Here is a 20,959-nt window from a genome sequence, read left to right on the forward strand (position 1 = left end):
CCCTTCAATGCTTTGAAAAACTTGTACTCACTCTGTAAGCTTTGGGCTTGAATCTATGTTGTGAAGAATGATTATGCTTCATATGTGCTTCAGAAAGATGTCTGAAGCAAAGATGGGCAGGGAATTTTCCATATATTTTGCATGCAATTATTTTGTGGAACAAAGAGTTGTGACAATGGCTGTTAAGTGGCTTGGTCTGAGTAAAGACTACTTTGTTTTATAATTTACAGATTTCCAATTTGATAACGTAATTACAATGTATGTATATTTTAAAGGCAGTAACAGTACTGAAGCACAACTCAGACCTTTTCAGGGTTGTTTGCATCGCTGTTTTACAAATAGTAACATATTGGCTTCTTAAATAAACTGCACAAACCCTAGATGTCATGTATAGGACATGACTGTTAAAAATAGAAAAAATGTACTGTCGCTATTGCAGCTCTTTCACCTGGAAAAGGTGAGAGAGTTACGATATATGAAGGATGTTAGTTGATAACAGATAAGAGCCATGCTCTTTTATCCTTTTAATTATTGTTCTGTGAATGATTCTATGATTCTGTGTTCTCTTAAGGGTTGACCTGAGGGAATATGCATGGGGGAAAAAAAGAGATCTTTGGTGTTTGAGTATTTTGTTGTTCTTGTTGTGCCTAAATAAATAGTAAACCCTAAATTGAATTTATTCAACAATGATTTTAATTCAAGCGATTTTATTAAACGCTGGAGCTGGTTTTACCACTGCTAACTCCATTTTTGGTGGCAAGCAATTAATTGAGAATCTTGTCTAACTTTGTGTATATTCTTGAGATTAGAAGTTCATGAATTTGAAAATTTCATGCAAGTGTTCTGGTATGTTTGTTCATCCTGTGCTTTTCATGTGGTCTGAATGATATCAGCCAGTGTTTGTGACCGCTGAGTGAAAAAGAACATTGGTGAAATGCCATGATATTTTTTAATATATTAAAAAAATATCCTGGGATCATCAGACAGGCAGGAGACTTGCACAAGATGGGTCCCAGTTAATGATTATCTTTTGTAGTTTTTATGGTATGGGACTAAAGTTTGTTCAGCTGCATGATTAGATAATAGTGCAATTTATTAGCATGACTTTTGAATGGGGACTTGGGTATTTGATTAAATTAGGGAGTTCCAAGACAGTGGTTTAGTGGGAGGAGATTGGGAGGAGTTGACTGTCTAGCACCCCTAAATATGCTCTGGAAATGTGTGCAGAAGGTACAGGGAATGACTTGGCATTTATTAGAATTACATGTAAGTGTGTGATTACATGCTTGAAGAATAATGTATGACTTTGTGTAACTTTGTGTATAAAGGCGACAGACAACTTGAGGTGTGCTTTGATTTGAGGAAAACCTCTGAACACTCGAGATTTGCGCAAACCTGAATAAAACAATGTCTCTCTTGGTGATGTAGTTATTGGCTTATTGCACACCGGGTGAAGGATCCACTTTTGGACAACAAGAACATTCTAGCTACACTTCCATCTTCATAAAGAATAAATGCCAGCTTGATGAAGTTCAAGCACAAACCCCTTGTCAATAAAAACTAATTCTGAGGTTATGAAAATGATTCGGAAGGGTTTTAACACTCTTTTTTAAGACAATCTTTAACGAAAGCTGAAAATGAGGTCGGTATTAGACATACTGAAACATATGTGAATCCTTGTCCAGACCACATTGCAACAACTAGCTGTTGTCAGAGAGTAACGTGTCACCATGAATATTGTGCCATGACACTTCCTCAGAATTCCTTAAAAAATGTGACATCTTAATATTGGAGTTCTTATAATGCTCTGGACCTGAAGAAGCTCAGCTTTCAGCTCTTCGGTTGTCTGCAAAACTCTGTCTTAGCCAGTTTTCCTTTAACTTAAGAAGACAATACTTAATTTGCTTTAACTCGTGAGGCTGCTTTTGAACTTGTAATGTCGAGAGTGTATATTGTAATATTTTTTGTTGGGAAAGTCTAAAGGAGGCCTTGGATTGAGTTGACTCCAAGGTGCATGGATTTTGTTTTTTTTAACAGCCTTGCTTTTTCTTAATATTTTTATATTTTGACCTTTTCAGTTTCAGAAGTTCTGTACAATCCCTCACTGGTTTTGACCTTATTTAAAAACTGCTTGCTATTCAGGATAAGTTTCTAAGATTGAGAAGTGAAGTTCAGGTGGTAACTTCTCAGCTGATCTTTCTTCAAATATTGTATCTCAAAGTTCCTGAGAGCTATTAACACTCTGAGCCTCCTGAGAGCAGTAAAAGAGCATGAAAGATTGTCTGCAAATGAAAGTGAGATTACTGTTAGAGTGTAGTGTGTGTTAAGGTGAAGTTCAAACAAAAATTTATTGATTTGGAGATTCTGATTAAATGGAATATTCTAGTATACTCATCCAAGATAGGACTTGCTTTTTTGAGCCCCAACACAAAAGCTAATAAAGAAATCCCTCATTCACATTGTTTGCCTTCAGTGATGTGGCTGATTTTGAGCACCTGGCCCTTCTTAAACATGAAATAAGCAGCAATGTTACAGATTGTTAGATAGCTGCTCCTCTCCCCCAAATTCAGGCACTACTCCTGAATTCCCAGAATTTCTTATTAATAGCATTTGCTGAATTGTTGACAGTACAATACGTTCATTTATGCTACTTCTTGCTTACAAATGCTGTTGAGAAGACTCACTAAAATGAATCCAGAGCTATAAGCTCTAATGGTTAAATAGAGCTTTTCGATCTTTCAAGAAGTATTCATTGCACTTTACCTTTATAGGTAGGGTGTGGATTCAACAATGAAATGTTAAGATGAATTTTAAGAAAAATTACACAGAATGAAAAAGTTTTGAAACTTGGCAAAGGCTTTACTCTGTTTCTATTCTGGTCAGCACCAAAAGTCTCCAGAAACCAAGACCCGTACTACTAATGTGATTTCTTAATATTTGGAAGCTTGGAAATCTAAAGCACTGAGGTTTTTTGTGAGTTTTTTTGGTGTCCAGTGGCTCGCTCTAGCTGTTTCATCCACATCTTCACTGATAAACCCAGTTCATAATAGTTTTTAATGGAGAAATGTACATGTTCTGTCCATTGAACGCTAGTCCATTTTCACTGCCTAGTAGCTGTGAGATCTATTGTAGATTAAAACACCTGCTGGCTTTATAGCTTTGACCAGGCACTTACAAAACACAGATGTTTAAGAAGCACATGCCCTTACTGCTTGAAAGGCAGCAAGAGCCATAAATTAACACCTTGGTGATAAGCTACAGACCCCTCTGATGAATGTAAGGTTTGCTGGAAGTAGCCACATCCTAAGTTGTATTTGGAAAAGCTGAAGAATTCTAGAGGATATGAGCTTCTTAATTTTAATATGAAAAAAATCTGTATTTGTTCTGATCAAGAATTGTGAGTCTTTATGCATCTCTTGATATTTAATGAGCTATTTTTTCTGAAATTGTGGGCAAATATCTAATTGAAATATTTTTAATTTCTAGACCTCATGAGTTGCTTTTGAAGTTCTGGCAATTGTAATTGTTAATGTACTTGGTCTTCCACAGATACTTTTATCTAAATATTATTGTTTGCAGGAAGACACTGTCTTAACATTATGGAGTAAACAAACAAGTTTCAAAATGTGGTTGCAGTGTTCAAGCCATTCAGACTTTGCAAAAATACTTCTTGGCTGGATCCAGGACCTATAACACACTGTGGCTCCATCAGGGCAGCTATCGCAGTGTGATCCCAACAATTCTAGGCATTCTTTGGCAGGGAAAGTTCTTGTATTTGCCTGGCGATCTGTACAGTGGTGGTAACGGGAAGTCATTTAATGACATTTAATTTATCGCTGTGTTGACTAAAATTGTGTGTTTGCAGAGCCTGAGCTACTTTTGTCTGGACTAGGCTTAAGTTTAGTGCTGATGTTTATTTTGGCAGGGGTGAATAGCCTTTCCCAGTCACTGAGTGCCAACTCGCTGATTGCAAGCACGCTCATCTATCTTGACCTCTCAGGGAACGCACTCCGTGGTGATGATCTCTCAGTAAGCACTTTCTTATTTGTGAGTTAATGAATGGATGTTGTAATTAAGAGAAGGGCAAAGCCGTTTTGGTTAGACCCTTCTTTTGCCTTTGTTCCAGTACAGTTCTAGGAGGGTTTGAAAATAACGTTTTAATCCCTGTTCTTCAGTATATAGTCGGAGAATTAAATTGCCCCACCATTCAAGAAAGCCATATAATATTCATTCATGCTTTTAGTCCTTGGCTTGTACTAATAAATAAGAAAAGTGCAAGTGTGCCACTTGTTTCAGTGGACTTGCTGTGCTCCCAAAATTCTGTTTGAAAGTGACTAAAACACAACTAAAAAACTTCATCTCCTTTTTAGGGATAAGCGTATTACAAATTTTTCATTGGAAGGTAGGAAACAATTTATTTTTAAATTTAAGTCTGCTTTTCAACATTTTTATTTGTGTAAATAAATTCATGTGCCTCCTTGGCACATGCTATTGAAGCTCATGATTCTTTGAAGAATGTAATTATTTTTGAAATTCCTTTGTTCAGTTTATCAGTTGCCTTAGAGGTGCAGCTGTATTTTCTCTATAACAAAATCTACTTAGTTCTCAATTTGTATGTATTCACTTCTTGACAGTTACATCTGTATTTCTTTCACATCCAGTTATGTACATTTAAGTGTCAGGTTTTGAATTCTTTAAGTGTTGAGCATTGAAAATATGCAACAATAGACTCTTATCGTTTAAACGCAGTCAGATATGACTGTGAGTTTTTGACAGATCTTAGTAGTTTCAGATTTATCAGCACATTCAAAGAACTAGTCTTTTCAGACATGAGGTGAAAGTTGCAGTGGGACAAGAGGATTTTAAAGGTAGCAAACAAATATTCAAATGTAAATGAAGGCACGCAGTGAATTACTCTTAAAGAATAACATAGCAAATAATGTAAAACAAAAGTAAAATAAAATGTTCAACTTTGATAGGCAATGCTTAAAAAAATCTGATGTCTACCTACTATATTTTAAGGGACATAAATACAAGAAGTGAGGCTTTTCTTAGCCTCGTAGAGAGACATTTATGGTTCAAAGGAAAAGGTCATTAATAGTGAGATCTCTCAATATGTGGAACAGTTTTCCAACATGAGTAAAGTAATCCTGTTACTTAGCAATTAAAATAAACCCTAGCAAAGCACAGGGATTTTGAAAATGGGGACCTTTCTTGTGCTGTAGGTATAGGGGCTAAATGACCCAATTTTTAGAAAAATTCATCTATTTCAGAAACACTGAACATGCTCTGTTTGGCTGGATTTCATGTGGAGTTGGGCATTCCATGTTTCTGTGAATTAGGTCATACTTCAATCTTTTTGTGTTCTCTGAGACTGAAAAAAAGTCCAAAATAAAACAGCATATTGTGAAGTTTTACATATGCTAACATTTACGTGATGTATCCTATGCAGTACTGAAGCCATCACATTAAAACCTTGTTACTTGTCCTGTATTCTCCCTTAAACCTTCAATGCACTACTGGTATCAAAAAATAACTATGTGCTTCAGAGGCAAATTAGTTGCTTCCCTCATGCTTAAAGGGGCTGGCTTAAACTTAAAAACCAATTAGCCTTTCTGAAATGTAGTGGCAAACTCATTGACATGCCAAGGTATTTCTAATTAAATTAATTATCATTTGCTTTGAAAGTGATTTGCAAGGTAACTCAAGACTTGTGTATTAAGAGTAATGTTTGGTAGATGAGCACAATTTTTAGCTCTGTTTTAAGAACTGATAGCCTTCAAAACTATAGCAGATTGAATTAATTAGGTGGAAAGTAGCTTTAGACACAACTCATATAGTGCAATTTTATTATAGAAGCCTAAAATGTAATGAGAAGTAGCGATCCAGTAATTGGTGTCATAATATCAAAATTAACATGGGTAACTTTTTTTTTTTTTCCCTCCATTAATTATAGAGCCTGTACAATTTTTTGGCCCAGCCAAATGCTCTTGTTCATCTGGATTTATCCAACACGGAGTGTGCGCTAGATATGGTAAAGATGGGGTTTGTGGAGATTCAGCCACCAAGGAAACATTTTCCCACCTTCCATCCCTAGGAACTTTTCTGGGGTTAATATAAAATCAACTTTTTTTGCTTTAAACCAGGTGTGTGGAGCCCTCCTTCGTGGGTGTCTTCAGCATCTAGCTGTCCTTAGTCTCTCTAGGACCCTTTTTTCTCACAGGTATGGTGTAAATGTCATTAGTCACAATTCATAGAATATTTTGTTTTATAATTTCTTGCTCTTATGTTGCATCTTTCTTTTTAAAAAGAAATGCAAGGTTTTCATAAAAGTCATACAAGTCTTCATTCTCTATGAAATAGGTGCTATTTATTTCAAGAAAAATACTTTCCCTTTCTGCTCTTTGCTAGATGCCTGTAAAATAAGCTACCTTGTCTAATATGTTTTTTGTGATACTGATGCAGCAGAAAGTCTATATTTATATTTTGCCTCTAAGAGGCATAACATCAGGCTTTGAAGTCTGACTGACTTGACTTCTCTTTAAATTTGCGTTTTAAATTTTGTATTTTTCATGATTTGATGATAGTTACAAATGCTTTTTTTCCTTCTTTTGTGCTTTTCTTGGAGGAAGTCTCTTTGAAAAGTCTTTGAGACTAAACACTGACTTTGTAGAATACTTGCATTATAGGAAATATTAACATTACCTTTTTTCTCTTCAAATCAGTGTCTTGAGTCCATGTCATACATGTTACCTAACTGGGGGCTTAATCTAGTCCCGCATTGAGTAACTGGTTCTGGTGGAGAAAAGGCAGTTTCAGGGTTTTTGTAATGTCCTATTTCATCTTCTGCTTCTCCATTAACCAGACCTAAATGACCATTCTTTGTAGTTGTAATGTAGTAACGTCTTCTGTGCAGCAGTGCAATGCTGAAGATTGTTTGTTGAATCAACATTTTGATGATACTATATTTCTAAGATAATTGAGAGCCACTGATTAGAGAGCTGTTGAAGGTAGAACAAATTAAATGTAAAAGATCATTACAACCCTGACGGCTTGCATTCATTATTTACCGGAATGAAGAATGTCTAGATGCTACTTCTTAATCAATGTGTTTACTTACAGAAAAGGAAAAGAAGTCCCTCCCTCCTTCAAACAGTTCTTCAGCAGCTCACTTGCTTTGATGCAGATTAATCTTTCGGGAACTAAACTCCCTCCGGAGCCTCTAAAGTAAGAATTTAATTTCAATTTCTTCTTTTGCTCAAAACCTAGTTTGCATTATTATTATGTGAATGCCTCATTGAGAAGGAAAGGATTTTGCTTTATTTTTTCTTCCCCGTTTGTACATTATTGATATTGCAAGAGTGAGTTTCATAATGTCGCACATTCCAGACACATTTCCATCTCACAGTTGAAACTATTAATCATAATTTCTTCTCAGGGAATGTCATAGCTGTTCAGCTTCCATCCACAATTTTTTTGTGATACGTTTCTTACCTTGTGGCTTATGAACAGAACTGTTTGCTTCACAGTAAAATGGGATTATGTACTTGTGTGAGTTTCATACCTTTGATGCTGCAGCGATGCAATAGTCATTGTGAAACTGAACCTGTTGCAATGCTTGCGAGAAGAAACATTGCACAGAGCTATGCTCACCTCTTGTGGGGAGAGGCAGCAGCAATAACTTCTAGGAACGTTAAGTGCAGTGTGTCTCTCTGCTCTGTGTCGCCCATCCTGTGGCAACAAGTTCTGGTGATGTGGATTGGGCACTTTGCTCACCCAACACTGGAGAGAGATTCCTCTTAGAGCCTAGTGCAGGCTGAGGGAAATTGTGTAGCACTGCGTGACCCTTCCTGTGACGTGTGCAGTTGAACTCTCCGGACATAAAATTTAGAGGTGTGTAATTCTGGCAGAACCCTTGTGTTTGTTGGACTAAATTAAAGAAAGGGCTCTTTCCAGAGTGTTTCTTTGCTAGCTGATACACATTAAAGCATGCATAACTCTATCCATAGTAGACACTTAGATGTATTCACTAACCATTTCAGGGAACACACCTCCAAAATCCTAATCTAGACATAGATATAGGCATATGTGTATACTTGTTGTGGCTGGGAGCCTGCCTCCTAAGTTGGGGAGAACAGGGAAGAGAACTGGGCAGTAGCTTAGCAAGGGAGTAGCTAATGAATGGTAGTTGATGGCAAAATGAGAGATGTGGGATATAAAGAATAATTAGTGAGTAATGAATGGAAAGCTTTTGATACAATCTGGGAGAGAAAAGTGAAAAGTGCTATACAAGAAAGAGTAGTGTGCATAGTTTTGGGATATTTCTCCTCCATCCAATTTGACATTGAAAAGGACAGTACAACATGATGCTTGAGTAAGACACACTGGATTGAAATTAATATGTGGCTGCAGGTGTGTATCATTTTAGCTCTGATCTTTCACCTTCTTCTGTATGATGGTCTTTCTTGCTTAAACTTTGCTAAGATTAGGAAGGTATGGTACTGATGTGTTTTCAAACAGAAGGTGATTATTGATTAGCACATTTCTTGGTTTTGATTAATATAGTGCTATTGATTCTGTGGTGGAGGGCAGCAGTGAGCTTTGTTTAATAAAGCAAGAAGAATGGAGGGTATGTGGCTTATACACAAGACAATCTTATCAGTGCTACAGGAAAAAAGAATGCTGTGAGACATTGAAATGTCTACGTAGGTTAGCAAAGGCTAGAAACCCTAAACACTAAGCTTCTTATTTAGTTCTTCTCCTTGGCACGTTGACTCTCTACTGGGGTGTGAGGAGTTTTGACAGGTGGATGCTCTACAGTTGTCTGTGCTCGTGGTTGATGTTATTGTATTAATTTGTCACAAATACTTGTGACCCCTTGATCTGCCAGCTGTGCAGCAAATGAGATCTTCCTAGTCCTTTTCAGCCTGCTCTGTATCTGTATTAGCAAAACTCTACTCTGTTGATAGTCTTTAAGCTACTCTGGCTCAATGTGACTGAATTGGGTTAGAGGCAGTTGCTCACGTGAATAGTGTTGGTAGAAGTAAAGAGGCAGTGATGGATGGTGTAGGATGATCTGAAAGCAGTAACCTCTTCCGCAAGCACAGACAGCTCTGGAAAGGAATACCTGTCCAAAATCCAGCTGGCTATGGATAACCTCGGAGTGTCTATGCCACTGTCAGCTGACTGATGTTTTTGCATGGGCTTGATTTGTTTTGTGCTGATGGGAGTGTTCGCTTCTGCTAGAGGGTAGGACAGAACTCTTAATATTTCTTGGTAGTTTCCTTGATGTGCTTTTTCTCTGAGTATATCTCACAACGCTACAAAGAACTACGGTCTGCAGTATACCATGCTTTCCCTCTTAGACCCGGTAGGGCTCGATTAATGCACTTTAAAAGCATCCTGTGAAAGTTAATTTGGTGTTAAAAGGACTGAGGATGTGCTGTATCTTGGCACAGCTGCTTAGCCTTTTGTTCTTAACTGTAAGAAATCACAAAACTTCTACAGACAGTATTTGTTGAAGACAAGATGGAAACATCTTTTTAGAGACAGACTTATTTGTTATTGTGAAGATTGCTGTAGCACATGAAGGATAATTTCAAGAAAGAAAATAACATGTGGTGTACAATCGTAGTACTTCTCTGGCATCTTTGGTCAGTGAATGTCAAAAAGCTTTTGACAACAAGGGCTGTCCTGTGACAAAGGAGGAGTTCCTGATTTGTGTCCATGAACCACAGGTCAGAGTTGGATATGTGATTCAAGATCAAGCCTTGGAAAAAAATTTAGATTAAATGCAGATATCTGACACTCCGAGTCCCAAATTCTCCTGATTAATTGTTATTTGATTGCTTTCTTATCAGCTTCCTTTAGATAACAGTTGTGGTGTGTTTAATCATGTATGCTAATTCAGTGAGTTGGAAGATATTGGTTAATAAGTGCAGTCAGGGAAGGAGATGACTTTACTTGTACAGTGATGGACCTGTTAATAGAATGATAATAAAACTGAACTGCAAGGATGCCACGTAGTGGGTGGGGAAAGGGGGCTTTTAGCTCTTGTACGTAGTTAATATAGTTACTGTTCCATCGCGACTCACTTTCTTCTTCTTTTTTTTTTTTGAGTTTGTGAAGCAGTTTATACTCTCTTTTCCTCATTTAAATGTATGTTGGTGTTTTTGTTCATTTACAGACATTGCCAAAAGTTGTATTTTGATCTGTCAGTGCTATAACAAGACAAGTGTCTGATATGCTTCTCATGCAAATGCTAATTACAAGGCCAATTCCTGCAGTCTGTATCTAGCACAATTGACAAGACCTTTCCATGTATTGCCATGTGTGGGATTTAAACATAGTGGCTAAGTATAATTACATCTGCCTTCAGTGCCTTGAATTCTGGTGATTTTTCATGACAAAGAATTAAGAAATTGTGAGATTTTCACAGGATGAGTTTATATGAAAGAGGTTAGGAATAAAACCCCTTTTTTTCTTCCTGTGAAGAGAGTACATCTGAGGCAGCACTATGTCTTCTTTTTTAATCTTTGGGGTTTTTTTATGGTTGCACTGTATTTTATTTTTCTTTGTTACCTCAAAACATTTAGGAAATTCTTTGCAAAGTTATCATCAGCCAGGCTAAATTTGAATAAAAGCATGTTTGGGAGGGAAATATGGACAAGGATTGTTTTAATATTTGTAAACTGCTACAGAGCTTTCACATTTTTTTTCAAAGTCTGTGTATTAATAGCTTAAGAAGTAAGAAAGCAGAAGATATTTGCCTTTCTTAACAGCAAAGTTCTGATTAACATTTATACCTGCAGGGCATATATAAACAGATTTAAACGAAAAACCTTCCTGGGCCACACACATTTTAAGTATGGCTTTTACATGCTATTTGCATAGCAAGTGTGTGGGCAAATGGCTCAGCAAAATGGACTGTTTTCTATCTACATGCATCAATAGTTTGAATTCTGTTACCTTGCTTTTGGCTGAAATGAAGTTTGGAAGGAAGTCCTTCTGTTTATCTATTAAATTACTAATTTAAAAAGAATTTAATTCTATTCTAAAGATACTTAAAGGTATGCGCGTATTGTGTGTGCTCTAAGACATATACTCTTGTGTTTTCTGATTCAACAGTATTAATATAAATGTCATATTAACATTCACTTTTATATGTGGAAACAAACTTCCGTAAGGGTTTAAAAGTGGATTTATGAAAATCATAATCAGTCATTGCTATACTTGTCTGTCATTTTGCCCAAAGACAAAGGATCTCATTGTCTGGGAATATAATTTTGAAAACTGTAAATATTTATTGGGTTACGGAGCAGAGAGTTGTGTGATACTTGAACACGATCCAGTGTTTGAGTGTCACAGGCACTTTGTCTGGGTGAAATGACTGGCTGTGCTGCATCTTGTGTTTATTAAAAATGTAATTTTCTACTGATTTTTTTGTAAAATGGATTGAGTGTGGTCGTAAAATCGAACAGTCTCTTTTGTAACTATTTAATACTCTTGATGTTCTTTGAAACCAAATTTTGAAGAAAATTCATCTCTGATTAATGTTATTTAATGTTGATGTAGCATTAGCTTTATAGTTTCTTAATTAGCTTTGCATCCTGCAGTTTTCAAAGATGCTGGAGTGTTTTAAGTGTGGCAAGTTTGTGCCGCCACTGTTATTTAAGAAATAACTGCTCAACTGGTGTGGTTTTGTTTTGAAAGGATTCTTTGCATTGTAAGTGTGTTAACCTGTGATCATTTAGATGATGATGATGTAAAGCTGCCTTTTTTTCTTTAAATGGTTCTAAAATTGATATTTTTCAGAGCGCTTTTATTAGGCCTGGCTTGCAATCACAATCTGAAGGAGGTGTCTTTAGATCTCAGTAGCTGTGAGGTAAGGAATATTTGTCAGGACTTGTTCAAAAGATGCAATGATGTAGAATTTAAGAGTTCCCATGAAATGGGTGAAGTATTCTTCCTCTGTAGTCAAAAATTGTGGGAAAGGTTTAACTTGGAGAAGCAGTTATGGTGTAAAAATTGGCTGCTCTGTGTGACTGCATCATCCTAAATACTGAGCACAGGGATTCAAAGCACCTGATTGGTAAAACACTCCTTGCAGTGCAGCTATTCTAGATACTAAGCCAGCGTGCTGTTTGCTGCTTGGCAGCTTCTGCTCTGGTGCTGGGATTATCCAGAACCCTGCAGCAGGACTTCCCAAGGTGCCCAAACTTGAATGGGTCACAGCCAGGTGCACACCCTGAAGGCATGTCTGAGGTTTGATTGTCTTCCTTCAGTACCAGAGACATGCTTCCTCTTCTGCACTTTACTTTTTAACCTTCTGAGAAATTCTGCTCTCCTAATCAATTAATCAATTCAGGCCAATAGGGAGCTTTGGTAAAAGTTAATTAAAGCATGCCATTAACATAAGAGGCACTGTGTAAATGGCTTTAAACCTCTCAACAAAAATAAAAACAATAGTGGCAGCTTGATTTACTTTGTCTTGTTTCCTTGTGCTTCTCTGTCCTTTATCTCTCTGGATTATCCATATCCTTGCAGAATGATCCCTGCGTGGCTATGGTTTATGACAAAAGTCCAGCCACAAGCCTTGGGAGCCCGTGAGGCAAAGTTACAGGGAGAACCGTGTGGACTCTTGCTAAAACCAACACGAGCCAGCTTAAGCTCAGACCTTCTCTAGCTGAGCAGCCAACTTTTCCTTTTAAAGCTGCAAAGAAGGCTTCTCATTTGTAGGCAGAGCTTTCCAAGTCTGTCACCAAGAATTATCTGTTCTAGAAGTGCCTTTAAATACAGTGGTTCATGCAATTTGATGAGCATGTTGAGGTGCAGTAACCCTTACCTTAGGTTCATGGTAGATTGCTTTTGGAATGTGCGCAGATTTCCTTATGAAGAAAGAAACAAATCATTGTGAATGGATTTTATAGTTTGTTCTGATATTTTATACTTTTTAAAAAGTGGTATTACTTTGATAAAACACTACATGTAAATTCCAAATAGAAAAGCTTTTAAGTCAAGCGCTTCTGGCTTCTGAGGAGAGAGATCAGAAGGATGATAATTTTTCTTTCAGAGGGAGGAAGGAAAAGGAAGAAGTAACTAAAGTAACAAAAATGAAGTCCTGTAATCATAACCTTAAAAAAATAAATCGGTACAACACAAACAACAGTAATGAAAGTATAAATTAGCATGTAAATCAACAAGGTTTCACAGCAGTGAAAAAGTTATCCTTTCATTATACAATGCCCAAGATGAGATATAGCAGAGCCCTTTGAGGGGGCACTTTGCTTTATTGGATCATGTCTGACTCTCGTGACAGAAAGGAAGAAATTGTGCCCATCTAGTAGTGTTGAGTTCCCATAGCTGGTCCCACCAAATGGACAGCACTTCCTTAGATCCTTCCCTTAACATTTTTTCACATCACTGAGCTTTTATCCATTCTCATGCTTTGAAAAGAAGAAGTTATGTTTCTAGCAGCCAGGGAGTTGACGTGCCAGGAGCTGGGAGTACTCTCTGTGGGCTCCACACCACAGGGTCCTGCTCCACCTCTCCCTGACCCTCTGTGAGCTGAGTAGTGTGATCTACACCCAGAAACAGCTGTGGGAAGCTCAGAAGCAGTGACCTGTGCTACTCCCAGTTCCTGTAAGCACATGCTGTTAGGAGGCTATGAAGCTGGTGCTTCGGCTTTGCCCTCCTCTTTCCTACATCAGGCGAGCTGTACTCAAGTTTGGAAGGATAAATCTTTGTTCCTTCCTTCTCCCACCACTTTTCATTTGCTCCCATGATTTTCTGGTATATTAACTCCAAGATTAATCATTTTATATTGCTTGCTTGCTTGTTTGTTTATTTATTATTTTTACTATGAAAATTACATTTTTATTTCTACCTGCTCAGCACTGATGTATTTCACTCTTTTCCTTTCTGCTTCCTTTAGCTTGGTCACTGTGTAAGTACCCTCCATGCTTTACCTTAATTGTTAAGTCAGTAAGCAGCTTTGTTTGCCCTTCCCATGTTGGTACCACATAGCTTTGAACATGCTTGGCATCTTTAATTGTTGAAGGGTTGTTCTTCATTTACAGAATAAGAATTTGTAGTCTCAGAAGTATGTCATATAGGAGATGTTGCAGAGGTGGATTTACTCAGTATTGCGGTCCACAGTGATGAATAGCCCTTCAATTAATCTCTGCTTTTATATATATATATATATATATAATTTTGATGAAGTTGCAATAAATTTTAATCTTAAAAGTCAAGTTATCATCACCTTCAGATTAAATAGTTAACACCATTTGTGCACATGAAAAGTTTGTTTATTTAAGATTTTCAATATAGTTATCAGTACAAGATTGAAAGCTTGAAAGATTGAAATTGTCCACTTCAATCCTCAAATTATATATAGCATAAACAGTTTGGATTCTATTTTGAGTATAATTTAATGTGTAGAACTTTTACCATACCAACAATGAATCCAAGACCGTGTATAATTTGCCAGTTCCATAGATTCTGCAATAATACATGTGATGCTCTGTGTAAAATGATTGTCTCTGAGAGAGCACCACAGAGCAAAACAGAATGTTTTTGACATTCATAGAGCAACTGCAACAAATGCTTTTACAAAAATAATGTTGAATTAAAACTGCACCGGTTCTGACTCAAATACAGACTTTATTCCGTGCACTTCTTGAGAGGGATAGGGTGAAGGATAGGTAGGCTTTGCTCTATGCAGAAGAGGAAAGGTGCCTTATGTTCTGTACCTCGTATACTTCCAGACATGGCTTATGATTTAGATGTTGTCTTTGACCACCTCTGTTCTTTAAAAGCTCTGGCCAAGTTGTTGAGATGCTTGTTAACCAATCACATAGCTCAAACTTTAAAGTGCCAAATCAAATCTTTAATGAAAAATACTTCTGAAGTTGTTTGTGGTTCCTTAGGTATAGTGTGGATGAAAGAGAGTATTCACAGAAATATCAGCAGGTTGATTCAGGATATTTAGCCAAGTTAATTAACTGTGTAAAATATTACCAATTTTTTATGCACAGGAAGCAAAGAGGCTATTTCATGTTTGAAAAGGATTTCATTTTTTTTTTAAACAGGCAGAGCAAAAATGGAAAATGCAAAAGTATTTTTTTTTTTTTTTAGAACTTCTGCCCTCTTTCACATAAGTCTTTTCCGAGGGGATGTTAGTGAAGTGAAATGCACTTTATATAGTTTTGTGTGGCTGCAAGCAATAAGAAAATTCTTTTACTTCTTTGGAAAAAAAATTTGTGTTGTTTAATTCAGTAGCATTAATAAATAAGCATGTAAGTTTTAATAACTTTGATTCTTAATGTTGATATATTCCCCTAGACCATTTCATTGTTTTATTCATTAAATGCTGACATTTATTTTATATTCATTTAATATTTCAGTTTAATAATGTCATAATTGGTACTGTCCAGCTAGGCCTTTTTTTTTATTGTTGCTGTTTTTCTCTTATATGCCTTTTTTAAAAATAAGAATAAGGTAGATTACTGGTTTATCTCCTTATGATCTTTTATGGCTATTTTACAATTGGATTATTTAAATTTTCATTCAAGTGACAGGGAGACATAATTTCCTTGAATTATTTCTTTTTAATTTGCTACTCGTGTTTGATCTGGGCACCCTAACATTGTGCCAAGAGCTGAAAGATGATGCTCCCTATAATTTAATATAATTGACTGGAATTCTAGGGTGACAGCATTGCATGCTTATAGGCTGGATTTTTTCCTCACTGGATGCTGGAAATGTCCTGGCCCTTTCACACAGGGAATCTGCACCAAAGTGCTGCAGTCACTGCCTGGCAGAAGTGCTAAAGGATTCGTTCTGTCTGCAGAATCTTTCCCTGATTTTACTGCTGAGCAGTAATTTTAAGAGAGAGGAAAGAGAGTCCCTTCTCTCATTTATATGCAAATTTTGAGAGCAAGGATGAGAACAGTAGGAATGTGTGCATATGCTGTCATTTCAATGTCTGTAACTTCTTCTGTTGCTGTTGTTTTGCTGCTGATAGTGCCTTCTGTGTTCACAAAGCTCCTACCAATGTTTTCTGTGTGATCTTGAAACTGTAACTAGTTTGCAAAAATGGATAATGTTTTGTCTCTAGTTAAGATCGGGAGGTGCACAAGTCTTGGAAGGATGCATAGCAGAAATACACAATATCACCAGCCTAGATATTTCAGACAATGGTAAGTACACAGAACAGGAATGGAGGGTCATGCAAGTTGAGAATCTGAGAAATGCTTTTTCTTTCAGCTCACAGTGTAATTAAGGTTGGTTGCTCTTGTTTTATGAGTATTGGCCATATTGGCTATGGGAATATGGGAATATATTTGAGGGGCATGGTTTAGTGTTTGATAGGAATGGTTGGACTCGATGTTCCGGTGGGTCTCTTCCAACCAGGTGACTCTATAGTTCTATGATTCTATGATCTCAGACCAGGAACTCTTATTGCTATAAAGCATGTAAGAAATGTTAATAGACTAACCCTACCCTCAGAAGTTTATGTTGTTTGAGATCAGTGTAACATAGCACAATAAATTTATGGCATTTATACATTTATGTATTAGATCTAGCGGAAAAGGGGTTTAAGTACAAGAAGGTGAGAAGCTAAATGAGGAAATGCAAGTATAGTGAAAGAAGAGAGGGAAAGAACAGTATAGAATGAAGCTGAGGTCCTAATACTCAAGAAGCGAGAGGGATATTTGGAGCAAGTGGTCAACTAGCTGAAGTCAGATAAGGCCTGCTTGAGTCTATGGAATTAGTCTTGGAATATTCCTGCTTTGGAGGCTCTGTGCTTCTTAGCTGCCAGTACCAACTGTTTTCTCATCTTGCTTCCTCTAAGTCTAGGTGTATGGTGTGCAAGAATTCACTTGTGTTTGCCCCTCTGGCAGCCAAATGTGGAAGAGATTTCTAGTACAGTTGAACGTGCCCAAGAAAGGTGGGATGGATTGGCAGGTGGAAAGCTTTGGGACACATTGACTCAGCCCAGTTATGTAAACAGATTGATTATTTTACCTATAGATAGATATTTGACATCTAACTTACCCTGTGCATCTGGACCCTAAACCATTGTAATCTAATTACAAATAATCTTCAAATACACTGCTAATTTGGGAATGCAATACTACAGCAATTTATTTGTCTTAATCAGGAGTGGGAAAAAAATTGACTTGTTTCTCAGGTCAGTTTATTCATGGCCTGTATATTTGCCTTTTTGCACTAGAAGGCTTTGAGATCTTGTTGGTGCACAGCTCTGGTGCGACTAAATAGCAATTAGTGTGGTCTCAAGATTCTCAAAGAAACTTTAAACTCTGCCTGACAATGAGAGTAACTACCCGAGCGTGGTTGGACTCTCTATGGATAAGGGACTCAATTTTTTCCTCTGTGTTTCTCAGAGGTGCCTTATGTGTTGACTAGGATGAATATTTGAAGGGCTTATTTAAGAGGGAGCATTTTTTTCTCATAGAAAAAGAGAGGGGGGGAAAAAGAAAACGAGAAAAAGATTTAAAAATAGAAGAATGGAGATTTTGCTAGAGCTGTTGGAAATTGGTACACTGGTGTAGTTACTTGAATTAATATAGCATTAATAATTGGACCATATCTGGGTCATCTGTGAAAATGTGTTTTAATTCTTAATCTAATCTGATTATTTACAGGCCTAGAATCGGACCTCTCAACTCTTGTAGTCTGGCTTAGTAAAAACCGATCGATAAGACACTTGGCATTAGGCAAAAACTTTAACAACATGAAATCCAAGTAAGACTTTTCTTTCTTTTAAACAACAAGAGAATGGATGAGGAGAAGCTGCTGATTTCATCATCTTCCTAACTTTTCTTCCCTCAGAAATCTCACTCCAGTACTTGATAATTTAGTTCAGATGATTCAAGACGAGGATTCAGTGAGTATCTTTCTGCCTACTGTCCTCATGTGTATTTGTACCTTCACAGCCTTTTCCTGATCATTTTCTTCACTGTGTTAATTTGGTGCATAAGATTTGATCATAATCCTGCACAGACACATCCAACGCTTTTGGGTTGGTTTTTTTTAAAATATTAATTTGGATTATGTGTAGCAGGTAGGATGAATATTTCTTAGCATCGTCTTAAGATCTGTGCTTTTTGAAGGATGTTAATTCTAAACAGTTGGATGTACTTAACCTATTTGCTTTAGATCTGAGCTATACAACCTTCTAGGTACAGTTTTCAAAACTTTTGTGTCCTGAAAGGAGATCACAATAATAGTATTCTCTGGGTGGTGTTACTCCTTCAGTAACAGAATTTTTGGTTTTCATTTTTTTTTAATTAATAAAATGCACAATTTCCTGATAGCTGTTCTTGGATATTACCTTTCTTTTTTTTGTTTGTTTGGAAAAAAGCAAAGTCACTGCAGTGATCTCCCGGAACTCCTTTCTCCTTTAAAGCATGCAAACCCCCTGTTAATTTTACTGTTCTTTCCTTCTTCTAGTACATTAATCACAGGAACAATTTTGTAAGACCCTTTCAGAGTGCCTTGACGGGATCTTTGCCCACTTTCTTCATTTCTACCCTCTCTCTTGATTCTGAAAGACTTTTGTGATTGGATTTGTGTCCTTGCTTTACTTGGCAACCTAGTTTTGGCTAGGAGGAAATCTTAAGATGCTCTGTTTCTCTCATGCTTGTCAATCTTTAGTTATCTATTCTAAGTACTTTCTTTCTCCTTCGTTCCCTGTGGAAGTAACAGCAAGGTCTGCTTTCCTCATTCTCCAGAAATAGCAGATTGTAGCTTCAGTTGTCTGAACAGCTTCTATTCCTGTTGTCTTTATTGTCTCACCTCCAAGTTCACAGTCTCCACACTAACTGCTTTCTTATTTTCTGCTCCTGTCTGTGTCTGTACTCAGTGGAGCAGTTTTTACCAGGGTGTACGATGTCTCCTTCCATCCAAGGTCATTAGACCATATCCATATTTTGCGTTCATCTCTTCTTACTGCTTAGTTGGATTTTGATTTTTCTCTCCTCTGTCCTCTTAACTGGGATTAGTTGTAGTGGTTTTTTCCTGATTCTTTTCCTACCTCCTTGCCTTATTCTTTAAAATATGGGATGTCAGTGTGACATAGTGAAGTGCTGCACACAGATGGATACCAGAGCTGATTCTAATTGAGTTAGCACCTATAATGAAATCAGTAAGTCTTTGTTTGCACAAGTCAAATGGAGGATCATGCTAAGAAGTGTCTTGGTAGATCCCTGTATAACATCTTGTACCAAACTAGCCTTTACATTTTATGGAGTGTGACCACTGCCTCTAAAGGGAATGATGCAGGACCGTCTTCCCCTTCTCTCCTTTTCCTGTTGATATCGTACTGACGGGTGATATCATTTCATCAGACAGCATCTGCTTCTTCTCTTTGGACCTTTTTCTTTATCCTGCCTGATATCTCATGCTAATTCTTTCACAGCTGTCCTGAAGACTGTTATGTCACACCAGGTTAATCACAAGCAAATATGTTTTAATTTGGTATTGTGGTTTTTTTTTTTTTTTTTTAAATTTACTTTATGCCTTTGCTGTGTTGCAGGTGAACATTTCTTCCCATTCAAGCCATGTTATAAAACGCCTCTTCAACACACACTATAATCCTTCCAGTATGCAAACTCTTTTTCTGAAAGAAGCTGCTGTTTTGGTTTTTTGGTTTGGTATTTTTTTTTTTCAGTTTATGTGACTATCTTGTTCACAGTACTTGTTCACAAGGCTAAAAATTCCAACTTTGTCTCTATTAAATGTTATAATCTTCTGTTTATCTTTCCTGGCTTCTATTTTTGAAGCTTCCAGGTCATAGGAAAAGTAACTGCTAAATTTTGGATGTATTGTTCTCACAGCTCTCCCTCCTTTGCATCATCAGCTTCTACTTCTTGCACTCCTTTTCAGCCCGTGAGTGATATCAGCCATTATTCCACTGCCTGCCTTTTCCACAATCCATTAGTCCGATGTGCTCCTGTAATGCTTACTCATCATGTCTTTCCTGACCTAACCTCACAACACTCTCTGTAGTTTCATGCTTTTTTCAAACAGTGTTACGATGATATAATCCACCAAAAGTTGTTTTATTTAGGTACATAAAAGAACTCTCTCTCCCTCATATCATGCATTAACCTTTAGGATACAGCATGTGATCCTCTTGGTGTTATCTTGTCTCTTCTCTTCCCGTGTTCTTTCCACTTGTTGATTCTTTTCAATGAGGGAATCTTTTCTTTCTGTCTGTCTTGTTAGGTGCTAAAATCAATCTGAAGCATCTCCTGCCAGCTGAAGAGTTGAGGACATAGGCTGTAGCACCATGGGAGAAACGTGTTGCAGATAGCTGCTGGAAATTGTCCTTGCTCTACCTTGATGCTTAGAAAACTCTTTTAAGTTTCTAGCTATTGGATTGGTCCTTCTTCTGCTGTTACTATGCATTTACTGCCATTAAAAAGTAAAGGTGGAGTTGGAGACATCAGGGTATGATGTTGCCCAGAGCATCCTGCTTGACCACTATTGCCTGAGGCTGGTACAGTTTAGGAACTGTGCGTTACCTACGTGGAAAGCTGAAGCAAGAGGCTTTAATCTAAAATAGTCATCTGCCAAATGTATTTATACACCCTTTAAATAGATCTGTTGCTGTGTTAATCTGAGTCATGAGTAAAATGATTTAAACAAGGGCTTGGTTTTATGACTGTAAAAATACAGCTACAAAATGTAATGCTATGCAATTTAAAAGCAGTAGTAACAACCTGAACAACAATTTTTTCCCGATGTTTAACATAGACAAGAATGTAGTCTTTAGGGTTTTTTTTTTGAGATTTTATGTTTCCTTTTATTTTTTTCCTTCCCTTTGTTTTTCTTTTTAAATGGGTGCTGTTCTCGACAGGCTATAGTAACGTATTCTTAGTAGTATAGCAGGTGGGTCTCTTCCAACCTGGTTGTTCTATGATTCTAT

The 20,959-nt window shown here is 37.0% G+C and overlaps 1 protein-coding gene and 1 long non-coding RNA gene across 5 annotated transcripts in view; one reads left to right on the top strand and one right to left on the bottom strand.

Annotated features, from left to right (window-relative positions):
* LOC138718769 (uncharacterized) overlaps positions 1-20,959 on the bottom strand; it is a 520,404-nt gene that overhangs the window by 400,814 nt on the left and 98,631 nt on the right. The window lies entirely within an intron of this gene.
* The window catches only part of CARMIL1 (capping protein regulator and myosin 1 linker 1), a 194,417-nt gene that overhangs the window by 108,280 nt on the left and 65,178 nt on the right, over positions 1-20,959 (top strand). For all 4 annotated transcript variants that reach the window (XM_069853301.1, XM_069853302.1, XM_069853299.1 and 1 more), the window contains exons 13-20: positions 3,926-4,029; positions 5,957-6,034; positions 6,147-6,223; positions 7,123-7,227; positions 11,815-11,884; positions 16,121-16,202; positions 17,673-17,772; positions 17,860-17,914. In XM_069853301.1, the coding sequence (XP_069709402.1) occupies positions 3,926-4,029; positions 5,957-6,034; positions 6,147-6,223; positions 7,123-7,227; positions 11,815-11,884; positions 16,121-16,202; positions 17,673-17,772; positions 17,860-17,914 (671 nt within the window). The remainder of the gene's footprint in view (positions 1-3,925; positions 4,030-5,956; positions 6,035-6,146; positions 6,224-7,122; positions 7,228-11,814; positions 11,885-16,120; positions 16,203-17,672; positions 17,773-17,859; positions 17,915-20,959) is intronic.

Source organism: Phaenicophaeus curvirostris, chromosome 3 (assembly GCF_032191515.1).
Source record: "Phaenicophaeus curvirostris isolate KB17595 chromosome 3, BPBGC_Pcur_1.0, whole genome shotgun sequence".
Classification (NCBI taxonomy): Eukaryota; Metazoa; Chordata; class Aves; order Cuculiformes; family Cuculidae; genus Phaenicophaeus; species Phaenicophaeus curvirostris.